This window comes from Dermacentor silvarum, chromosome 11 (genome assembly GCF_013339745.2).
Source record: "Dermacentor silvarum isolate Dsil-2018 chromosome 11, BIME_Dsil_1.4, whole genome shotgun sequence".
NCBI lineage: Eukaryota > Metazoa > Arthropoda > Arachnida > Ixodida > Ixodidae > Dermacentor > Dermacentor silvarum.
This window is the reverse complement of record NC_051164.1, coordinates 107,747,019-107,767,011: the sequence shown is the minus strand read 5'-3', so window position 1 is coordinate 107,767,011 and position 19,993 is coordinate 107,747,019. Positions and strand designations below refer to the sequence as shown.

The window sequence follows — 19,993 nt, the reverse complement described above, 5'->3', positions numbered from 1 at the left end:
GATTATTGGTGGCAGTAACTCAGCATGTCGCAACCCACGGGCGAACCCGTGTTTGTAGCACAGCGTAGGTGATTCTCGGCTCCCAACGGGCTCGTCAAACTCAATCTGTTCGGGAGCGCTGCCACATTCAATAGAGGCTCCAGGACTGTCGCATGCCATAAAGAAAACGGAGCCAGTGCAGAGAAGAACACCAGCCCACCTTTGCACTAAACAAACCCCCCAAAGAACACTTCAGAGGCACCTAGAAGCAGCAAGCTTCTTTGCGTGAAAGCTACCAGCTGGCCATGGCGTTCGTCACCCGTAAACACGGCGGCGTTGCCTATAAAGGTCCAGTGCTCCAGACGGCATAAAAACGTTCACAGCAGAAGGAAAGGATGTGATGGCCCTTTGGCTATTTCTGGCGTTGTGGTTTTATGCGTCATGCATAATCCAAACTACTGAAGATTGCTCCATGCTTTCCTTCAGTCGACGCAAGATGCAGACAACATTGTCTGTGTCCTCGGCAAATGGTAAGGAATAATGAAATCGTTTAGGACGTGTAATGGTAAGAAATGTGACTCCACAGATATATCACGAAGGGAACAACCATTCAGTGAAAACAAACACGTTGTGTGGTTTCTTATAAAAGTAATATCTTGGATGCCAGTCAAGCTCTGCCCTTCGACCCATCGTGATCTTGAGCGGGCCTAAAGCCTAGTGCAGTATAAGACCGCATAGCGATTTCGTGTGTACAATGTTATGACGTTCACAATGGAGGGAATGAAGACGTCTTAGAATTAGTTACTCTTTTTTTGTTGTAAGAGTACTGTGGCACGTAACTGTCCAGGATGCAAATTTGATCAACTTCGTTTATATGGTATAATATTCAAGCAATTGTGCGTAATTTAATTGTTACGCTTTATTCACATTTAGTTTGACTTCTAAGGAGTCTCAACTTGAGTCGCGATATCGATAAAGCTCACTTCTGCCCATAGATTCATTAACCGTTACAGTCTACTCAAGAGAAGTGTTACATCCCAAAGTAGCATACCCAGAAGCCATAATTACTTGAATGCAAGCTGGAAAGTATTCAGATGCTTATTTTCAATTTTTTGAGGCAAGCAGAGACGTTGTCTCGCGTTATCGACGTACGCCGTCCTCACGGCTTAAGCATTAAGCACTGCCCTTTTTGTTCATTCCGATTTCGTTCATGCCAGACACAGAGGCCCATACACGCTTGAATCTCAAACATTCCTACAAAATGCTGACAAGGATTTCTCGGTTGCCCCGAGGCGCCCGGCGTGGAACACCATGTGCAGGCTAAAGCAGCAACAACCGAGCAACTGGGTCCGAATTTTCGTGGTACAACCGTACGCTTCGCAGGCCGACACTGTCCTCCATATTTGATTAGATTCTCTCCGGAAAGACGGGAAATTAGTCTGCGACGTCACGCGCCTGCCCGCGAGCCATTCCCACCGAGTTCGTCCCGCTGTCACTGTCATTCCTCGGCGCTCCTGTTCCGGGCGTCCTTGTGCGTGTGCGTGCGTGTGTATATGTGTGTGTGTGTGTTTGAGGGTGGGCGTACATGCGTGCGTGTTGGTCCGTTCCGAAACGCCAGCTGTGGCAGAGAGCGAGAATGGGCTCGCGTCTTCTTAGCCTATTCGTTACTTCACTCATCTCGCTTCTGTCTCTGTCTCCGAGAGGAAGGAAGGCTTACACACTGTCACTCCATGTCCCAAAGAGATAAAGCGCGTTGAGGGATCGCATTGTCTCGCTTCTTGTGGAACGACCTTCGCCGCGGGAGATTCGTTCCACAGGAGTGGAGTCAAGAGGGCGGCGGAAGAGAGCGTGCAGAACGGCGACACTTTCTGAGGAAGCGGTGGACTGAGGGACCCCTTAAGTAGCCAATGTTCCGTTTGAAACAACCATCGCTAATCAGGATTCAACCTTCCCCCTCCAACGCATACACTCCATTAAGTTAGATAACATTGGGAGCAGCGGCTATTGTTGTCGAAGCGACCTATTGCATTCGCCAGTGACAGAAGCAAATGTGAATTTAGCGAATGCTGGCCAGGTCGAAGGCACAGATATCTTGCTAGCATTTGCAAACTTGGTTTACTGGACACGTTTATTGGTTTTTGCTACAGTCATTTTTTATGACAAAGCTAGCCACGATGACTCTTCTCACGAGAAGCTGCACGTTCTTACCCAGATCGTTACGCAGTTGAACTTCCTTCTTATTGCTAACATCTAATGATGATTTCACCCACTCGTCGTTTCACCCGAAACTTTTTTGGCTAGTGAATGAGGGCAAGAAAATAACTCGGTAGAAAGAACACCGACAGAGAAAAAAAAGTCACTTTTCGCGAATCGGCATTTCCATTGCTTTAGCCTCACCAGCATCAGCAGCCGCTTCCTCGTCAGCACAAGCTCTGAGAAAGTTGGAGGAATCCTTCCGCCCCTAACAGCACTTTCAGCTGGCCTTGTTTGCATCCCCCTTTCTTTTTGCAGCTGCCCTGAGCCACCGCAAGCCTCAAGTGGCGGCTCCTAGCCGTCGCGACCGATAGAAAAGCCAAAGAGGGGCAGAAGGAGTGCGAGAGAATTCAACAGAACCTGGCAGGATTTATGGTCTCCACTGATTGTGCGGCGGCTCGTGACGATCGCCGAGCTCCTTCGCACCGTCTTCGCAGGCCTCACTACTTCTGATTTTTTTTTGGTGAATTCGATTTTTCTTTATTTTATCCACCACCCATCCGACGCATTCGCAGTCAGCGTTGAGAAGTTTCTGGTCGGTTCCTCGACAGCCTTTATTCATACCTATTCCCGCTTTTAACTGCCCTAGGTATCTTTATTCTCGCTACTTTATCTGCGTTTACTTTTCACCGTCATGATGTGCATGAGCACAGATCCGGTTTCTTGAAGATGTGTGCCATACGCCTTCCCGAACGACCCCTCTCGGGAAGAAAAGGAAGCAGAAAGTAGAATTTCTCTGCCGCATTACCTTCTTTAAGTGTTTGGCTGAAGATTGACCTTGAGCTGAAAAAGTTGAAGAAGAAAAAGAAAACATCCGTGAGTGGCTGGCGAAGCTGAAACATCCCTCTAATGGTGCGAGATATTCACGATTTTGTTCGCTGAAGAGTCATTCGCTGCCTCCAGTGAGTCTTTTTTCCTTTTTTTTTTTCTGCAAGGTGACTGACAGATAAACACTTTGGATGTACAGGAAGCTGCGCACAACACCTCTATAATATCACAAACAAAGCTTATATATAAGCCTTATATAGCCATTTGTTTGTTTACGAAAGTTTACGAATCTCGAACTTAAGAAATAAAGCGACCGAGACACAAACGAAAATAAAACAAACACGCTAACGGTACGGAAGTTCGCTAGGAGCAAGTAGAAATGTTTTTTTAGGGTCATCATAGCATACGGGCCCCATCAAGGCCATACTTCTAATCATACGAGCTAAGCTGTACTTGTCGTGTTTCGTCGCAAACAAGTTCGCAACAGCGTCATGTTTGGTGTTCTTCAATGGGCGGCTGGCATAGACTTAACGCAAAGGTGAAAATAACACGACTCTCAGACCCTAAAATATATCTAAATAAACTAACCATGCAATATAACTTGAAAGAGCATGGGACTGGGCAGGTTGGTAACCCATAGTAACAACTTTTTTTTGCGCTCAAAGAAGAACATAGGACTGAAAGGAACGACGCTGACACAGCATTGTGTCCGCGTTCCTTTCAGTCCTGTGTTCTTCTTTGTCTGATAAAAAAAGTTGTTACTTTGCAATATAGCTTGCGATAAGATCTTACCGGGCGTTTCGCACGTATTTGTGCGACGGGGATTCTTCTGCACTGAGACTATAATAAGCGCGCCTCGCCGACATCGCGCTGAAGGGTATTCCGGATTTTACATTTAAACATGCATGCCTTTGGCACCTAGGAATAATATATGCACAAGAGGGGACTGAACTACGCTCTTACGACGTATTTCAGCTCTCGTTTAAGAGAGTTACGCTGGTGTTAAACCAAGCTTTCACGAACACTGGCATGCCAGAATAGTGATGTCTGAATTATTGTCACTCAGTGTCCAATAACCACAATGACATCGACAACATGCGATACTCTTGCTGGGCCGGTATTTATAGCTGCGTTTTAATGTTGTTTCTTATTTTACTACAAACACATAAGCTGCATGATATCTGGCCTTCCCAACCTGTTTTACCAGCCTATCTTAGTGAGATCCTTGCCTCTAAAAACTATGAACCAACTAGCCCGCCAGAACGTCCTACTGGACAGTCACTTTATCATATCTGCTAATCAGGAAGCTAGCAGATAGTTGGGCGAGGACGAATTAATGGTTAACGTTAACACTGGAAGATTTATGGGTGAAATGAGTTTCATGGAAACACGGAGGTGGAGCAAGTCCTCCAAAGGAGGCAAGTGACTGCCCCAGAAAGTTGATATAGTTTCGTATTCAATCACTCCTCCACAACTACCACAACAATTTTTTAACTGTAGAATCTTTCCCAGGAAACCAGCTGGGTCTCATTTTAAGTGTTTCGTGCTGCGTTCTGCTGCTAACCAACTTTTACAACCTTTTATTTCACACTCGCTCTTGTATTATTATTATTTGTTTATTTATTGGGCTTGCCGTGCGCTGTTATTACTAGTCACCTCGTTTCCAGTGCAGTTAAACTCTCTTGAGCCTTTCTTCTGTGTCTCTGACATACAAAACCACTCATTAATGATAAAAATCAAAGCAACTAACAGCGAACTGAATCGCTATACCTGGATAAATAAAGGAAACTTAAGTTAGCATGCGGTGGTAATCATGATATAAAGAAATGAGCAGGTGTACAAAGACAAATGCGATGTCCTACGGTTCTGTAGATTAACCTAACGCACTCGGTAGAACGTGGACTCGGAAAAACACAGACAAAGAAAGACACAGGCTAAATCCGAAAGCCGAAGTTGGACACATGGCTGTACGATGCCGATTTGCAGGCGGAAGTGATCGGACGGGCCCCAGCGCTAACGACCTTGGCTCAGTGGTCCTAGCTGTTTCCGAGGCATTCACGAGAAAGAGAGCAGTAAACATGCGGTTGTGCCGCCATTCGGTCCCATTAGTTTGATTTGGCCGCATGGATTGAGAGACTATCGGCATTTGCCAAGTGTCGTGAGAACAAAAAAAAAAAAAAAGCATTGCGCAATTTGCGACAAACAGATTTGCCTCCACAATCAATGTCATGGCACCCGTCAACGCAGCGATGGCGATTTGCCTCATTAAGGAAGAAAAAAAGGCTGGCAGACCTGGAGTGTGACAGCGAGGGAAAGGGGGGAGGGGGCGGATTCATTATCGATTCAGTGCCTCGGAAGTAAAGTAAGTTGTCCGTCATTGTGCTCACAGATTCTCCGTCAGTTATTAGTCGTTTACCCGTAACATACCTGCAGATACTTGTGTTGTCGGTAACGTAAGAAAAAGACACCGCATATCCACGAAGTGAATGATGATGAGTGGGCGAAGCACCGGGGGATCATTCGGGCAAAACGCCGGAAGCGTTAACCGGAAGCCGGCTTCCAGCTTCCAGTTCCGGAAGCCGGAGCTTCGCGTATTTATATATATAGCCCTTGTGCACCGCAGAGCCCCTAGCGGTCTGCATGCAAACCAGAGCTACGGTCTACGAGGGACAAGGCTCGGCCCTAATGTGCTTCGCCCCTAAAAGCGCGCTTGTGGAAAAAATGAACCAAAGAAATTGTAGAAATACCGCAGAGTCAACGTACTTATTCGAATCTACGTTAAGAGAAGCTTTCTTAGAATTAAATGCTACACAAACAGACGCATGATGTGAGCAACTGTATTTTGTTTTTAACACTATCGGCGGGATCAGCCCAGTGTAATATTCGTTCATTGTGAACAAGGCACCCGTACTGGGTGCCGAAACGTCAATCTGTTGTTTTTGTGTTCTTCAGTTGGTGAGTGTACATTTATACAGCCAGTGTAATATTCCACTGCCTCCAGGATCGACGCGCTTCACTTGGCAAGAAACGACGGGCACAAAGGAAACCAGAGAGGGGTAGGCAAAGAAGGCTTCACTTTCATAGCACGAATCCCATCCTACAGTTTTTGTGAATCCACGCGGCGCTGAATGTACCGAAATGAAGCTAACGACAATGATTATTTGCTTCTGGCTGCAGAAACGGCAAAAGGTCGAATTATATCCCTACAGTGACCGATCTGTAAGGAATTGCACTAATACAACTTAATTCAACATGGCAAATGGATGTGGAGTCGACACACACAGGCTCTCGTAACACAACCTGATGGGCGCCAAGGACGCGTTGATTGCGTTTGCATAGTTCTAGCTGGCAAAAGGCGACTGAAGCGCCATGGCGGATCAGTTCGCACTTACCTCTTCTGTATTTAATGCAATACATTCCCTGTAGTGAACATACGATTGTTTTGAAATGAAGACAGGCACGGCAGACACATTTCATAGAAAGCAACAAGATAGAGTGGTGACCCCTATAGAGCTCGCGTCTTCACCAAACGAATAGAGTAGATTACTCCCCTCTGCTAAACACTCAGCCACGACAAACAGCACATACGCAACGCGCCGTTTGCTCTGGGATGAATCCTCCACCAAAATTATCCGACGACTGATTTCCTCTTCCATCGAAACGTTCCCCCGGCTTCTCGCTGGCAACAAAAGGACCCTCTAAACAGGAAACTGTGTTCTGATTCATTAAGCGTGCCTAGAAACGAAATTGGGCGGTTTGGACTAAGAGGCAGAGACAAACACGGGTGTTCAGCGTGGTCCCCATGGAATCCAGGATTGGGTAGCGTGGCAGACTCGGGGGGGGGGGGGTTGCACTTATTGATTTCGGATATCCGGCGAACGCAATGAGGTGCAATGAGGGGTGATGGTTGGTCCTTGGCTGCGAAGTTTCATTCCTTCTCTCTCCTTCATTCTGCTCAGAATTTCGTGGCCAAGCGGGCTTTCTCCTGACAACCACTGTTCTCTGCCGTGGCCACAGCTCGGCGAGCCGGTCTTTCTACCGCAATTACGCCAGCGCGGCTACCGAGGCACCAAATTTCTTCCGGGTCAACGTCTGCGGACGACGATCGAACCGAGATCTTATACTACACGAGCTCTCTCTCGCTCTTCTTAACGCCGGTCATCATGGAAGCCGGAACTGCCTTAGCGGGGACTTCTTATTTACGTACGCGGTGAGGTCTGACGTCAGCACGAAGAGCTGTCGTCTTCGTGGTCATGCGTGCGGTGGTCGACGCCGACGCGATATCATATCGAGCGCGCGGGTGAGTTAGCGGCTAAGCTTATACTTTCGCGTTTATGGAAAAGGAAGTGGAAAGGAAATGACGGACGAACTCGGAACTCTTTCAGCGCTTATACAAAAGGCCGCAGTCCGGTATGACGTCAGCGCCGAGGGAAGGAGGTGTCGTTAGGTGTCTCAAGGTCCATAAGGGGCGATGTGAAAAACAGCTAGCATGTAGACGAGCTTGCACCGAGCTATAGATTTCGCGGCATAAAGAAAGGGGGTACTGGAAACAACCGTAGCTAGCTGATTCATAAAACTCGCGGCTTTTTCAACGTGGGCGTCAAGTTTAGGTGCTATTTAATGACCAGATTGATTTTGTGTTTGAATGGTTTAAAAGGTAACATTAACCTCGACCGCGAGTGGCGTTCGTGGCCTGAGTTTGAAATTTACCCAGCTTTCCTAAAGTGGCGCTATTTTAATGATCTTTAAGGTTTCGTTTCAAGCTCTAGCTTTTCACTCAACACTTTGTCCGGCGTACTTTGTACTGCGTCAAAAGGAGCCGGAAAGCATTTATAAGAAAGTATTGTAGCTGATGAGTTTGGTGTCGTTGCCGTGAATTCACATCCAAAGTAGCCAAACTGATCCTCAGCTCCCAGTCAAAATTTGCTGACGCGAGCAGTAAAATAGATGCCAAACCGAAATAAAAGTGTGGTTGTCCCTTATACGGGTCGATTAGTGCAGTAAAGCAAAGCAAACAAGCACGCGTACGATCTAAGTTTATAGTTTCGCGCATCTCGTTAAGAAAAAGACAAACCAAACTTTATAGGAGTATTGCTGGTCGTTGTGCTCACGATTTGTGATATTTTTGCGCTATGAAATATTAGTGGTTCGTAGGACGGGTGGATCGCCGCGCTCACAGAGCCCGCCACCAGGCAAGCAAGTATAGTAAGCCGCAAGCAATTCGCCACAGTGGAAGCGGCAGCCTGCTGTATACATGTACTCACAGGTCATCACTAATGCTAATTCTAAACTGCATACTACTTTGAAGCTCAAAGAAAATGCTTCAGTATTGCCTGTCACGTGATAGCCCACACTGCTAGACTGCACACTGTTGTTAACAAATAGCCCCACTGTTTTTTTTAAATTTAATTATTGCCCCACTTGCGACACAGGCCAAAAGAAATCAGCATTACGCAAAAAACAATGAAAAAAAAAAAGATGCGCAAGAAAGGTTCCCTTGGCCCTGAAAGATGGTGAAGGACACTCTCTCCTTCTATGTGCACAAGATTCCGAAAGTCGTTTTGGCTGAGGCGAATGGAGGTCGTGCTGTTGCGAGAGCGAAATGACGAAAAAAAAAAAAAAAAAGGCACGACGACAGGATGACGTCGAGGCAGAACTCTTTCTTGAAGTTTCTGAGCGGGGAGGAAGCTGGCTGAGGCGCGACAAGATTGCCGAAATAACTGCCGCGCCTGCTATGCCGCGGCTGTTTCGTCGTAAAACAAGTCTCTCGTGCTCTGCTTCGGCGTGCGCAAAAATGGCCCCCCCGCAAACTGCGGCGGCTTCTCCTGTCTCACCGAGGAAAAACAAAAAAGCGACTTTACAGCTCTCCGAACTTGCAACACCACTGAGTGGAGTTTTACGAAGCTTTTACTGCGTTGTTATGAGGGTCGTGCTCCGAAGACGCAAAATAGCAAAATCAATAAGTCGCTACGATAACTCGAAAAAAAAATAACTTTCAAATAAACGAAAGAGATAGCGGTATTGTATATTTCGTACTGGTCGGCATCCAGACGTGCATTATCAGGTATATTCAGTGTTGCAACTATCGTGAGCTAAGAATAGTCAGCGTGTGATCATGGTTTCCTGAAATGAGATGTTTTTTTTTTTTTTTTTACTTTCTTCTTGTTGTATCCGAACACTTCTGAGAGAGGATACGTGTATTTAATAAACATGCATGCAGGATAGTAATGCGGATGAAATTTCTTGAACGGTTCATTTTTCTTTCGCTTGGTGTGAAAGAAAAATTTCTTGCCATGAATACCGCTCGAGCCAAAAATCATTTTTATATGGTTCCATGTTGACCTTTGCGATTCAATCATGACCATAGTACTGTTTACTTAAAATCCTAAGTAATGTTCACGTATAATACGAAGCTCTACCGCAAACTAATTGTCATTTGTAATTTCAGCCAATAAACTGGAAAACGGTAACTACACTTGTTCTCTGTGCCTCGATATACAGCTCTGCTATCTGTGGGGTCTAGAAAAATAACGAGTTGCTTTTCTAGATTTGCTAACTTCACCGCATCAGAATTTAGAGCTACACCTTTTTAAGCACGAACTGATTGTGTTCTTCAGTATGCTTAACAAGAACATGAACCGGCGCTTGCGCATGTGAATCAAGACGTCCCTGCGTAGCTATGGGAAAAGAATACGAACTTTACAGCGGTATACATCACCAACAATGTTTAGAAAACAACCAAGTTTGCTAGTTTTTTTTTTTTTTTTTTTTTTACAAGCATTGCTTAGCGCTACGCAGATAAACAACATGATCACGTGATCAACTTCAGCATGTAGCCTGGAATTTTTAATTCCGCAAGCATTTGCCTTTCCTTTTCGGTTTTCCACGCATTGCTGCGTGTGGTAATTGCTCAGCGAGTCCATCGCAGCCCACAATTTTACGGCGCGCAAAGTGGAAGTAGTCCTCATCGCGGATGCATTCTTCACATGAAGTTCAGCCGTATGTGCGACACGGAGCGACGTGGCGGTCCCATCCCAGCAAACTCGGGCTGCTGTCCGAAGGGACCCGGGGGTCCGAACTGAGGTGGCGGCATCAGCATCGGCGGCGGGGGGCGGCCGAACGGGCCGAAGGGCGGGCCAGGTGGTCGTCCGAATGGCGGGAACTGTTGCGGCGGAGCCTGCCCAAAAGGAGGTGGACCTCCGACCGAAGGCTGCGAGCCGAACATTCCAGGTGGCCCGAAAGGTCCCGGATGAGCGTACATGGCCTGGACGCAAGGGGGTGCGTCCTCGATTGGCCGGCCAACGCTGAAGCTCCTGCTCCGGTGACCCTTAACCATTCTTCCGGGCAGGCCGATTCTGATGTGCATTCCTTCGTCGGCGTTGGGAGGCTGATTGGAGCCGCCGACGCTCAGGCTTGTACTGTTCGGGTCGGCGGCTAGCGCCAGGGCGGTCTTAGATGTCCTCGGTGTTGTGTCCTGGATTCCCGGGGGTGGTGCAGGTGGTTTGGTGGGACCCGACATGAAGCGGGCGAGTTGCTTTCGCATCTTTCGCTGCACGTTCTCCCATTCGGCCATCTCTTCCTTGTACCTGTCGTACTCGCGGTAGTACTGTTCCCAGGCGGCTCGCATCACCATCTCTGCCGAGGTGGGCGCGGAACGCGGCAGACCACCACCGCCGCCGCCGACCTTTTCGCCGCTTCTCCGCTTGACGATTTCGAGGGAATTCTTGCTAGTCGCCAGCTTGGCCTGCATCGCGTAACGCATCTCCGGTGGAGGCGTTGGAGCTACGGGCTTCTTCGACATACCGCGGCCGGTGCTTCTCTTCTCGCGCACGGTGTCACCTTTGTCGCGGCGGCCGCCATCCCACTGCTTGCTCACTTGGACCTCGATGCTGGATGAACGCGAAGAGTCCCAAGAGACGTCCTCGACTTCCAGCTTGGCAGTGGTCGCCATGGATGGAGAGCGCGAACCGGCCCGGGACGGTGATGGCGAACTGGACACGGGCCTAGAAGACTGCCTCGACGATGGCCTCGAAGGAATCGGCGACGGGCTCGAAGAAGGGCGCGAGTGCGTCCTGGAAGCAGGCTGCGAGACAGTTCTCGAGCGAAGCTTCATTCCGGACAGAGAAGACCCCTTGTACGGCGCCCTAGATTTCTTTTCCTTCTCCCTGTGAGACGGCGGTGGTGGTTGTGCCTGTGGTGGTCCCGAAGGAGGCTTTTTGCTAACGTAGCGGGTCTTCATCTCGCACAGCCGTTTCTCCCGGTGCTGGCTTTTGGAGGCGTCGCCCTCCAGGTCATCCGCGTATATGTGGACCATGGACGACTTGCGGGCCAACCTCGGAGTAACCTGGCTACCCCCTGCGGCAGCACCATCTCTGGCTTTATCGTGTAACAGCTGTACGCACATCCTACACGTCTGGTAATCGTCCTCGTACGAGAGCTCGGTCTCGGACATGTCCGGAAAGTGCCTGCACTCGCCTATGACGTGCGCAATGGCCGGCAGGCGTCCACTGCGATCGGTGCTTCGCGAGTACTCCGGGGCACGGCCTCCGACGCCACCACGACTGCCATTGTGGTCGCGGCAGCGGCCGCTGCGGCCAACCGCGGGCGCCACACCGAGTTGCTCTTCGCGGTATGAGTAGGAGCCGCCACTGTGGTCGGTGCACCGTCCGATCACGCGGATGCCCGGAGGCGCGCTGAGGGACAGTTCGGCCAAGTCATCGTCTTCTTCCTCGTAGTCTTCGGTTGGGTCGATGATGACTCCCGCCTGGGTCCCGTACGGCATCCCGCGACAGCGGGACACCAGGCGAATTGTGGGCTGCTTGTTGCGAACCTGAAAAATTCGATTGAATTTCTGACTGATTAATTTATGTTGTATTCATTCATTGAATGAGAGACCGACTGATTAATTGATTTGTTTGACTGACCGGTAGGTTTTCCAGAACGCAAAGGTCTTAAGACTCTAGAGCGCAATGACAGTGCAAACGCTGTGATTTGATGATGGTTAACAAGGTAGTGTATCTCCATTACATGAAAAGTGGAATCACACACCGCAAGATTGATTTATTGACATGAATGGTTTAAAGTCTCAAAGCAACAGTGCAACTATGAGACACGCTTAGTTGAGGGCTCCGCATTAGTTTCGACCATTCGGTGTTCTTTAATGGGAATTTAAATCTAAGTACGCGAGCGCGTTTGAATTCCGCGCTCATCGGCACGCTGGCATCGTAGTCAGGAATCGCGCCCGAGCGTATTCAGCAGTCTCAAGGTTATGACCACTGGGCTACCGCGGCCGGTTGGCGTGTACATTATCTCTGCCATACCTTGACTCCCATGTCGTCCAAGGGCGTGTGTCCCTTGCACTCCTCCACGATGTTGAGCTCAGCGTCCTTGTCGCCGTCGTCGATGGACGCGCTCACGCTGGCGCCGTACGGTCCCACCACGGCCCTGTACGAGACGGGAGGGTGGCGGCTTCCGAAGCTGTCGTAGCTGGCCGAGTTTTCGGGACTCTTGAAGCGAACCGCGATCTCCGGGTAGGTTTCATCGGCGGAACCACCACCGCCCTCCAGCCGGATCCGAGGGCCCCCGACGGGCTTGGAACTGCTCATGACTCTGCGAGTATCGGCTTGGCGAGTGTCGAGGAACGACTCACGGTTTTCGGCCGGCGCCAGTCATGACTCGGTTCAACCCGTCACCGGAGCCAAGCTTCCGTGAGCGCTGCGACGGCTAAACTTTTTTCCTCTTCTTCGTTGCTTTTGTTTGTCATGGCACGTGCCAACAGCCAGAAAATGACCAAGGTATTACACAGACTAACACCAAACAATAGAAATGTCTGCTGCCCAAAAAAGATGAGAGAGAGAGAGAAACAAGGGTAGGTATGGATTTTGAGCAGACAGACGTTTGGTTGGCTACCCTGCACAGTTAAAGGAAGAGATTGAATAAATGCAGTCAAATGTAAAATAGGATAGAATTAAAGTGCCTAGTAGTAGACACAGTGGCTAGAAGCATCTTTTCTGATACGCTGATATTAGGAAAGCCATTGGAGCAGGCGTAGATATTCTTGGGCTGACGAAAAAAAAAAAGAAGACACGGGAGTATTGACTGTGCCAAGTAGAGGCAACAACAACCCGTTTTCTTTCCACAAATTGAGTTCAATTTGTTTTATTTTTGTTTCTTATTTATTACTCTTTTCACAAGTTCATTCATTCTAACCTACATATTGTCAGCTTTTGTTTAAAAACATTTACATTTATTCTTTTTTTGAAATGTGCACAATAACCAAAGAGAGGCTTGGAGTGCACGCACACCCAGATGCAACTACAGCTTAGGCGGTAACACTCGGGGCAGAACGCTTTTAATACTTCATTCATGACACTAGGGCAAGATTGCCTTGAAAGAAAATTACCAGACAACCCCACAAGGAAAGAGGCATCGGCCGAGTAGTTTCAGGGGAAACGCGAACACGAGCACGAAAATCTTGTGCTACCACTCCGCTTTAATTTTCAGGCTCATTTAGCGCGAGACCAGCTACGGGCAGAGAAAAGTGCCAAGTGCGCTAGTCCAGCGTCGCGTCGCTACCAGAAGGCGAGGATTCGAACGTTCACGTCACAGCAACACATTGGCGAATGGCGAATCGCATACAACCGGACAGTCTCCCCACGCTCGAGCTTGGAGTCTCCTAGATGGCACTCAAGACGGTGGCGGGGGACCCGATGGCGGAACCTTCGCCACCGGAGAGCCATTTCCATTGGGAGACGGAGAGCCATTTGCGGATCCAGGGGACATGACAGGGGACATGACAGCCGTAGGCGACATGATGCCAGGCGCTGCCGGTTGCGCTGTGCTTGCAGGCTGACCGGCGCCTGGGGGCTTTCCCATGATATAGATGAGCTGCTGTTCACCTGGCGCCACCAGGTGAGTGGGTCGGGAATTCGGAAGAGCTGTGCCGATAGGAAGCGGCTGGTTGGCTTGCAGCGGCAGCGGCGGACAACCTTCGGCTCCCAGCGGTGGGAAAGGCCCCGGAAACCAGGCCGCCGTCTCGTTGAGAAGGAGCTTGCTTCTGCGGTTGGGAGACACCGCGATGCGTATGCGCATTCCCTCGTCGTCATTGTTCGCTTTCCGCTCCTCCAAACTTCCGCTGCGGCTATGCGCTTCCTCCAGGTTGTCCGGCATGCTGCAGTTTGGCCGCGGTGGCGCCAGAGGGCGCCGCGGCATGCCTTCTCCATTGCTGTCCTCACAGCGGCGCCGTTGCGATATTTCCCGATGGCTCTCCCACGCCGCCAGGTTCTGCTGGAAGCGCTTGTAATCGCGCGCGTATCGCTTCCACGCCTCGCGGGCGATCTTCTCGGTCTCCGACTCGTCGACTGCTTCGGTTGTGGAAACAGCAATGCCGAAAGACTCCTCCGCGCGTGAACGGTCCAGCATGGTATCATCGGAGAATTCCTGCTGGGGATTAGTCCTATCCACGCTAGGCTCTTCCGGCGGCAAATCGTCCCGACCTCTTCGAAAGCGTCGAGCTTGATCTCTGCGATCCTGGTAACCACCTCCTCCTCGATTTGGTGAAGCGCGAGGTCTCGCACTTCGCATCCTTTGACTTCTCGGTGAGCCGTAGTCTGGTTCCCATGCGTGGTCTCTCATGTCGCCCAGCTCTTGGGTCTGGCTGTCCGTCCCGTCGAGACTTACGCGATATTTTGCGTAGCTGCGGGATCTTCGGCTCTGCGGAGGAGGTTCTAGCGTTTCAGGCGACTTGATTCTGAAGCCTTTGTTGCGTGAGGGCCTCTTCCGCACGCGAGCTCTGACTACCAGCTCAGGCAATTCGGGCGATTCTTCTTGCAAGGCTCGCGGTCTGGAGTAGAAGCTGGCACTACGACGCATGACATTGCGATGAGGGAAAACCGGTTCGTACCCACCTTCAGGCAGGACGTCAAAATCGCAAGAAGGCTCCTGATCGGCAGCGTCGTCACAGATGATCAACGGCCCGAACTCGTTCACCTCTGGATCGTAGGCGCCTCGAGTGTACATTGGCTCCAACAACTCATTTTGGTCCGATGACGCACCGCTCAGAACTTGCAACGTTCTCGGCCTTATGGATTCCGTCGCGCTTATACCGAGTTCTTCAAGGCAGTACTGGCAAGCCGGAAGAGTGCCAGTGATCTCGCCCACCATGTCGCATCCGGCGCCACAGCGGCAGCACCTGTCCATGGCAGAGTTTTCATCGCTAAATTGGCCGGAGAGAAGATTTCGGCGCACCCTTATCGTCCGATTCGCTTTTCCCTTCAGGTGTATCTCGGCCAGAGGCTTGTTTCCATGAACCAGTGCCGCTGACGAGGTGACGCGGGGCGTGTCGCAATCATTGCTGCTATCGGGGCCTCCGACTTGAACCACAAGCTGCGGGTAGGATGGCTTATCTTTACCCTTTGTATCAGAATCTTCCGTATCGGAGGCGACCTTGCCTCCATTCTTCTTCTTCTTGCGGCCTCTGGGCTTGATGGGTGGCGTGCTGTCGTCCTCTGTGTCATCCGGTGGCTTCTTCTTCGCCTTCTTGCCCCTAGAGTCGTAGTCGTCGTTGACGAGTCTCTTGTCCTTGAGATTCTTACGCGGCGAGTCTTCCCGAGGTTTCCTGTTGTTCTTGTTCCCGTTCAGCAGGCGGCCCCCATTCAGCGTCCTACCGTTCCTCGCCGTGTTCAGCTTGGTCGTCTGCGAGAAGCTGATCTCGCACGAGGACAACACGCTCGAGGACGGGGACCCGAAGTCGCTGTCGGGTCCGTCGTCCAGGGCTCTACCTCTGCGAGTATCATAGAGCTTGTCACCGTCATCATCGCTGTCGTCGCGGAAACGACCGGTCCCTCTTCCTTTACTCGAATCTCGTTTCTTTCTAGCATTGCCGTTCTTAGCATAGCCGTTCTTAGCCTTGCCTCGCCAGCGCGGCGGTGGTGAGTCGTCGGACGAAGGGGACGTGTCGCTGTCCGACGCCGGGTCACTCTGGTCATATTTGGTCCTCCTCATGGTGGCCGGCCCCCGCCGCCCGTCATGGCCCCGTGGTGGTCACCGCCCGCGTGGACAGCGGAGTGGACGCGTCGTGTCCCGCCCGTAGGCGAGCCATGATGGCGATGACGATGAAGATTATTTCCCTCCAGAAATGGCACAAACCCACTATCATATTACTACCCGATTCGTGGCCTATCCCCCCACGGTGGGTTTGTGCCATTAAATAAGGTAGTATTATGATCATCACTATGGGGAATAGGCCAGTAACAGGGTGGTACTAGGATTAACATAAAAAGTTGGCCGTTCCAACACACATGTTGAAATTATAAGAAGCGAAGCTTTTGTAAAGCGGTTACCCAAATGCTATAAAACCAAACGCGATGCGCACGATTGTCTCTATTGTCGGCCTATGCAACGTGCGGTCTCGTGCAATGTTTATGCACTGCACATGCCACCATTTTTAATAATATGCAACGCTTTATGTTTATGCGCTACACCGTTCACAATGTCGTGATGCAAATGGCGCTTCATGCGAATCGACACGGTGAGACATGGATGCAGTGATGTGGCAAGGACACATGTGATAATCGAAGTTGTAGATCGAGGAGTGGTGAAGAGAGGAGCATGTATAGAGAGAAGCAGGACGTGGGAGACACTGGTAAGGTCGACTGTTATTCGTCAGTTTTATTGGTGCGTCTCTGGCCTAAAAGAAACTGGCACGTGCGCACGTGGCTATTCGGCAAGATGACGACAGCGGTGGCAGCAGCAGTGTGCGAGAGTTTGCTGAGTAAACTTCGCGTTCAAATAAAGAAAAGGAGCTAAGGAGGTCGCCTGCTCTTCTGATAAAGTGTGTTACTACTACTACAAAGGCAACTCGCCATAAGTGAAATGAAGTAACGTGCGACGCAATAGTCAACCTCACACAATTAAAGGAGGGAAAGATCACAACTTAAGAAACCTAAGAATTCTAATTTTTATGAGGGCATGTGTTAAAGGTATCCCACAGATACCGAAAAAAAGTTCATAGTGATATTCTTTTTGGAATTTCAGGTTTACAGTTTTATGATTGAGGGAGAGATAAATCGCGGGCGATGCGGTATAATCTGATTAAATTGCGGAATCTTTAACCGGTGATCTCGTTTGCCAGAGGAAATTGCAAACGGCTAGGGAAACGCTCCTATAGCCTGTAGTCTAATGCCGACGCTCAATGTCAGTGAAATTGATCAATAGATTCCAGCTCACCGCAGGGTGAACCATAGAATAAGATACTTGCGTGATCAGATCTGTTCAAGCGATAAATTAAGCGATGGGATACGACAGCGCAGCTCCAAAAATAACAGATTTGCAGAAATTCTGCCGATTTTGCGAATGATAAGCTAGTTTTGTCCTTACTCAAAGAGAGAGAGAGAGAAACGAAGAGGGAAAGGAAGGCAGGTTAACCAAGGACGTGCCCTGTATCTAGTTGCAGTTATATCAGCAGTTGTCCGACATGACGGAGAGCACCAGGACCATTCAAAGAGGCGGACTACCATTTCGCTAAATTAAGATCAAAGCGTTTGGTTAGGTAGGTTACGTTTTAGCAGCCACATTTTAATGGATGATGACACGTTCTTACTGCCACTTTCTTATTGTAACCTAACCATTTGGAGGTTATTCGGAAGTTGATGTTCCTGGAATGGGCGTAGCATAGGCAGTGCGGGGCCGTCTGGAACATACTGAAACAAAACCTTTTCCTCGGCGCGCCCCTCAAGATCACGAGAATCAGCGAAGCACTGTTATATGCATTACTACTTCGATATCTTACGGAATAGTTCTTTATTTATTGTTGGTCAGTTCTGTTGCAAAAAAAAAAAAAGATCACACATGCACAATCTTAAACATTGTCGCTGTTTAAGGATCATTATAACGAAGGGAAGATAACATCGCCGCCTACATCGGATGTGGTTCGGTATATAGTATCAGTGTTACTACGACGCTGCCCAATGCTACCAAATTCTACGAATAGAATTCCGGGACAAGAAAGCAAAGCAGAAGTGGCGATAGGTTACCGAAGACTTCCCTTTTTATCTGAATTATCGCATTTCGTATATTTCAATTTAATTCAGTGCTTTTTTAAGTCTCCTTGGCGATACCTTCCAATTCTTGGTCAGTTCTGCACTGAGGGTATGTGCCGATGATTCTGAGAACAAGCAACATTTATTCGTGCTGCCTGTCAGCGCAGTAGCATTAAGCGACAAAAACAGAAGGCAGGCAAAAGTCATGCTTTCATTCCCTTCAGTCTCTTTGTACTCAGGTTTTTCTTCTGTCGTGTTTTTTTTTTCTTGTCTTTTTCTTGTTTATTTTTATTTCTGTCATTTTCTGTCTTCTTCAGCAGCCTTTTATCTGAATGTTTTACATTCAGATGGTCCGACCCCTGAATTACTGTCTCTGTGTGTCTGTTTCTTTCTACGTCCTCGTTCAGTCGCACTTACACATTCTAACATGGATTCTAACCAACTAGCCCGCCAGCGTGTCTTAGCCCAGATCAGTATTTTGTTCCCTTATAATACTTTCTAACAGCTCTAGTAGCATAGTGGTGCTTCTTCAGCGGAAATTACACGGTAACTGGCTTTTAATTTTTCTTATGAACCTCTCGCTAGTTTCACGTTTGTTCCTGCCGCCGGAATATTTGTCTGTCACCTTAATAGGCGCTTGTCACAGGGGAAGATCGCCATCAACAACGTAACTCTTGTTGTCATTATTATCCCCTTCTCCTATAGGGACGCTTTTGAAAGGCATGTCTTATTATTCTTCAGTTTCTTCAACGCAACGTGTTTACTGGGATGGCTTTCGCGTAGAAACAAACGTAACGATGAGCCACTAGATACGAATGAATTTTCTTCAGTGCAACGTATTTACCGCGATACCTTCGTATAAATAATAGGCTAAGTAACCCTCTTAAATTTTCCCAGCATTGTAACTTCGCCTTTTCTGGTTAACATGCTTGTTAAACGCAAGAGCAAGGGAAATGCTTGTTAAATGCCAGAGCAAGGAAGGCAGGTGCGCGACAAGCCTTATATCAACGATTAAAAAAAAATGACGGTGCATTCATTTCTTGGAGAAGACCGGTGACGTTAATGCGATTAGCAATCGTTTTTATAAAAGGTACGTAATTGGTGATGGCATACGTTTTACTTGTCGTGATAATTCTTGTGATGATTATTGTCATGATTATGATGACGGAAGTGACGAAATAGTGACGGATTTATGCTATATACAAGTGCAGAGTATTTATTAGAGAGCTTGACGTGCTAGTTGTTCCGTACACATACGTATCGAGTGGAACATACCCAGTGAGTCAAGTTGTCTAATTGGCAAGACCAGCACATACACAGCGGACCAAGCTTACAGACAACTCACCGCAAAGTAGGTAAAGTTCGAAAAGAAATGCTAATCGTATTAAAAACTATAAAATGATAAATTTCGAAAAAAAAGAATGCCAGTAAGATAAAAAAAAGGCAACTGTTTTTTAAGAGTGCGCACACTGTTTGCATACTGAAAGAGGTACAAATAGAGAGAGGAAGGAAAAGGTGGCACGACCACACAGAACCGCATCATATCTTTACTTATCCTTGGGATAGTTTATTGCGTAGCCTTAATAGGATGCGGCTGCTCGCTCATCGAAGACGCGTTGTTTCTCCCTCGATATCTTTTTTCCTGGTTTTTTTTGCTCCCCCTTACAAAGACCTTAGGCAAGGTTGTGCATCGTTGACTGTTAATAAAAGGGGGGATTTGCTCGTGCAAGCGAACGCTCGAAGCAACGTTCGCCGACCACGTTACGTGGTCAAGGCTGAAAGGCAAATATTTGCGCACGCTACCGTTATTAATCTGCTTCGATTTCCTAGAAGATATTCCGGCCTGCTTGTTCCCACTTTGCGCATGTAATGCCTCTTCCTGAGGAGAAGTAATTACGGAAGTAATTCCAACATGTACCTTAAGGCGAATATACGGACTCGCCGCACAGATTGTC

The 19,993-nt window shown here is 48.7% G+C and overlaps 1 protein-coding gene and 1 long non-coding RNA gene across 2 annotated transcripts in view; both read right to left on the bottom strand.

Moving 5' to 3' along the window:
- LOC125939677 (uncharacterized) overlaps positions 1-19,993 on the bottom strand; it is a 231,742-nt gene that overhangs the window by 45,432 nt on the left and 166,317 nt on the right. The window lies entirely within an intron of this gene.
- On the bottom strand, positions 9,879-12,728 carry LOC119432933 (uncharacterized). The gene is made up of 2 exons (XM_037700079.2): positions 12,321-12,728; positions 9,879-11,830 (listed from the first exon to the last, which is right to left on the bottom strand). Exons 1-2 carry the CDS (start codon positions 12,603-12,605, stop codon positions 9,983-9,985), a joined length of 2,133 nt encoding a protein of 710 aa, XP_037556007.1. The 5' UTR covers positions 12,606-12,728; the 3' UTR covers positions 9,879-9,982.

Coding starts and splice junctions, on each gene's coding strand:
- LOC119432933 (XM_037700079.2), bottom strand. CDS start 12,605: ATGAGCAGTTCCAAGCCCGTCGGGGGCCCTCGGATCCGGCTGGAGGGC. Junction 11,831..12,320: donor TGGACGACATGGGAGTCAAG/GTATGGCAGAGA, acceptor CGAATTTTTCAG/GTTCGCAACAAGCAGCCCAC.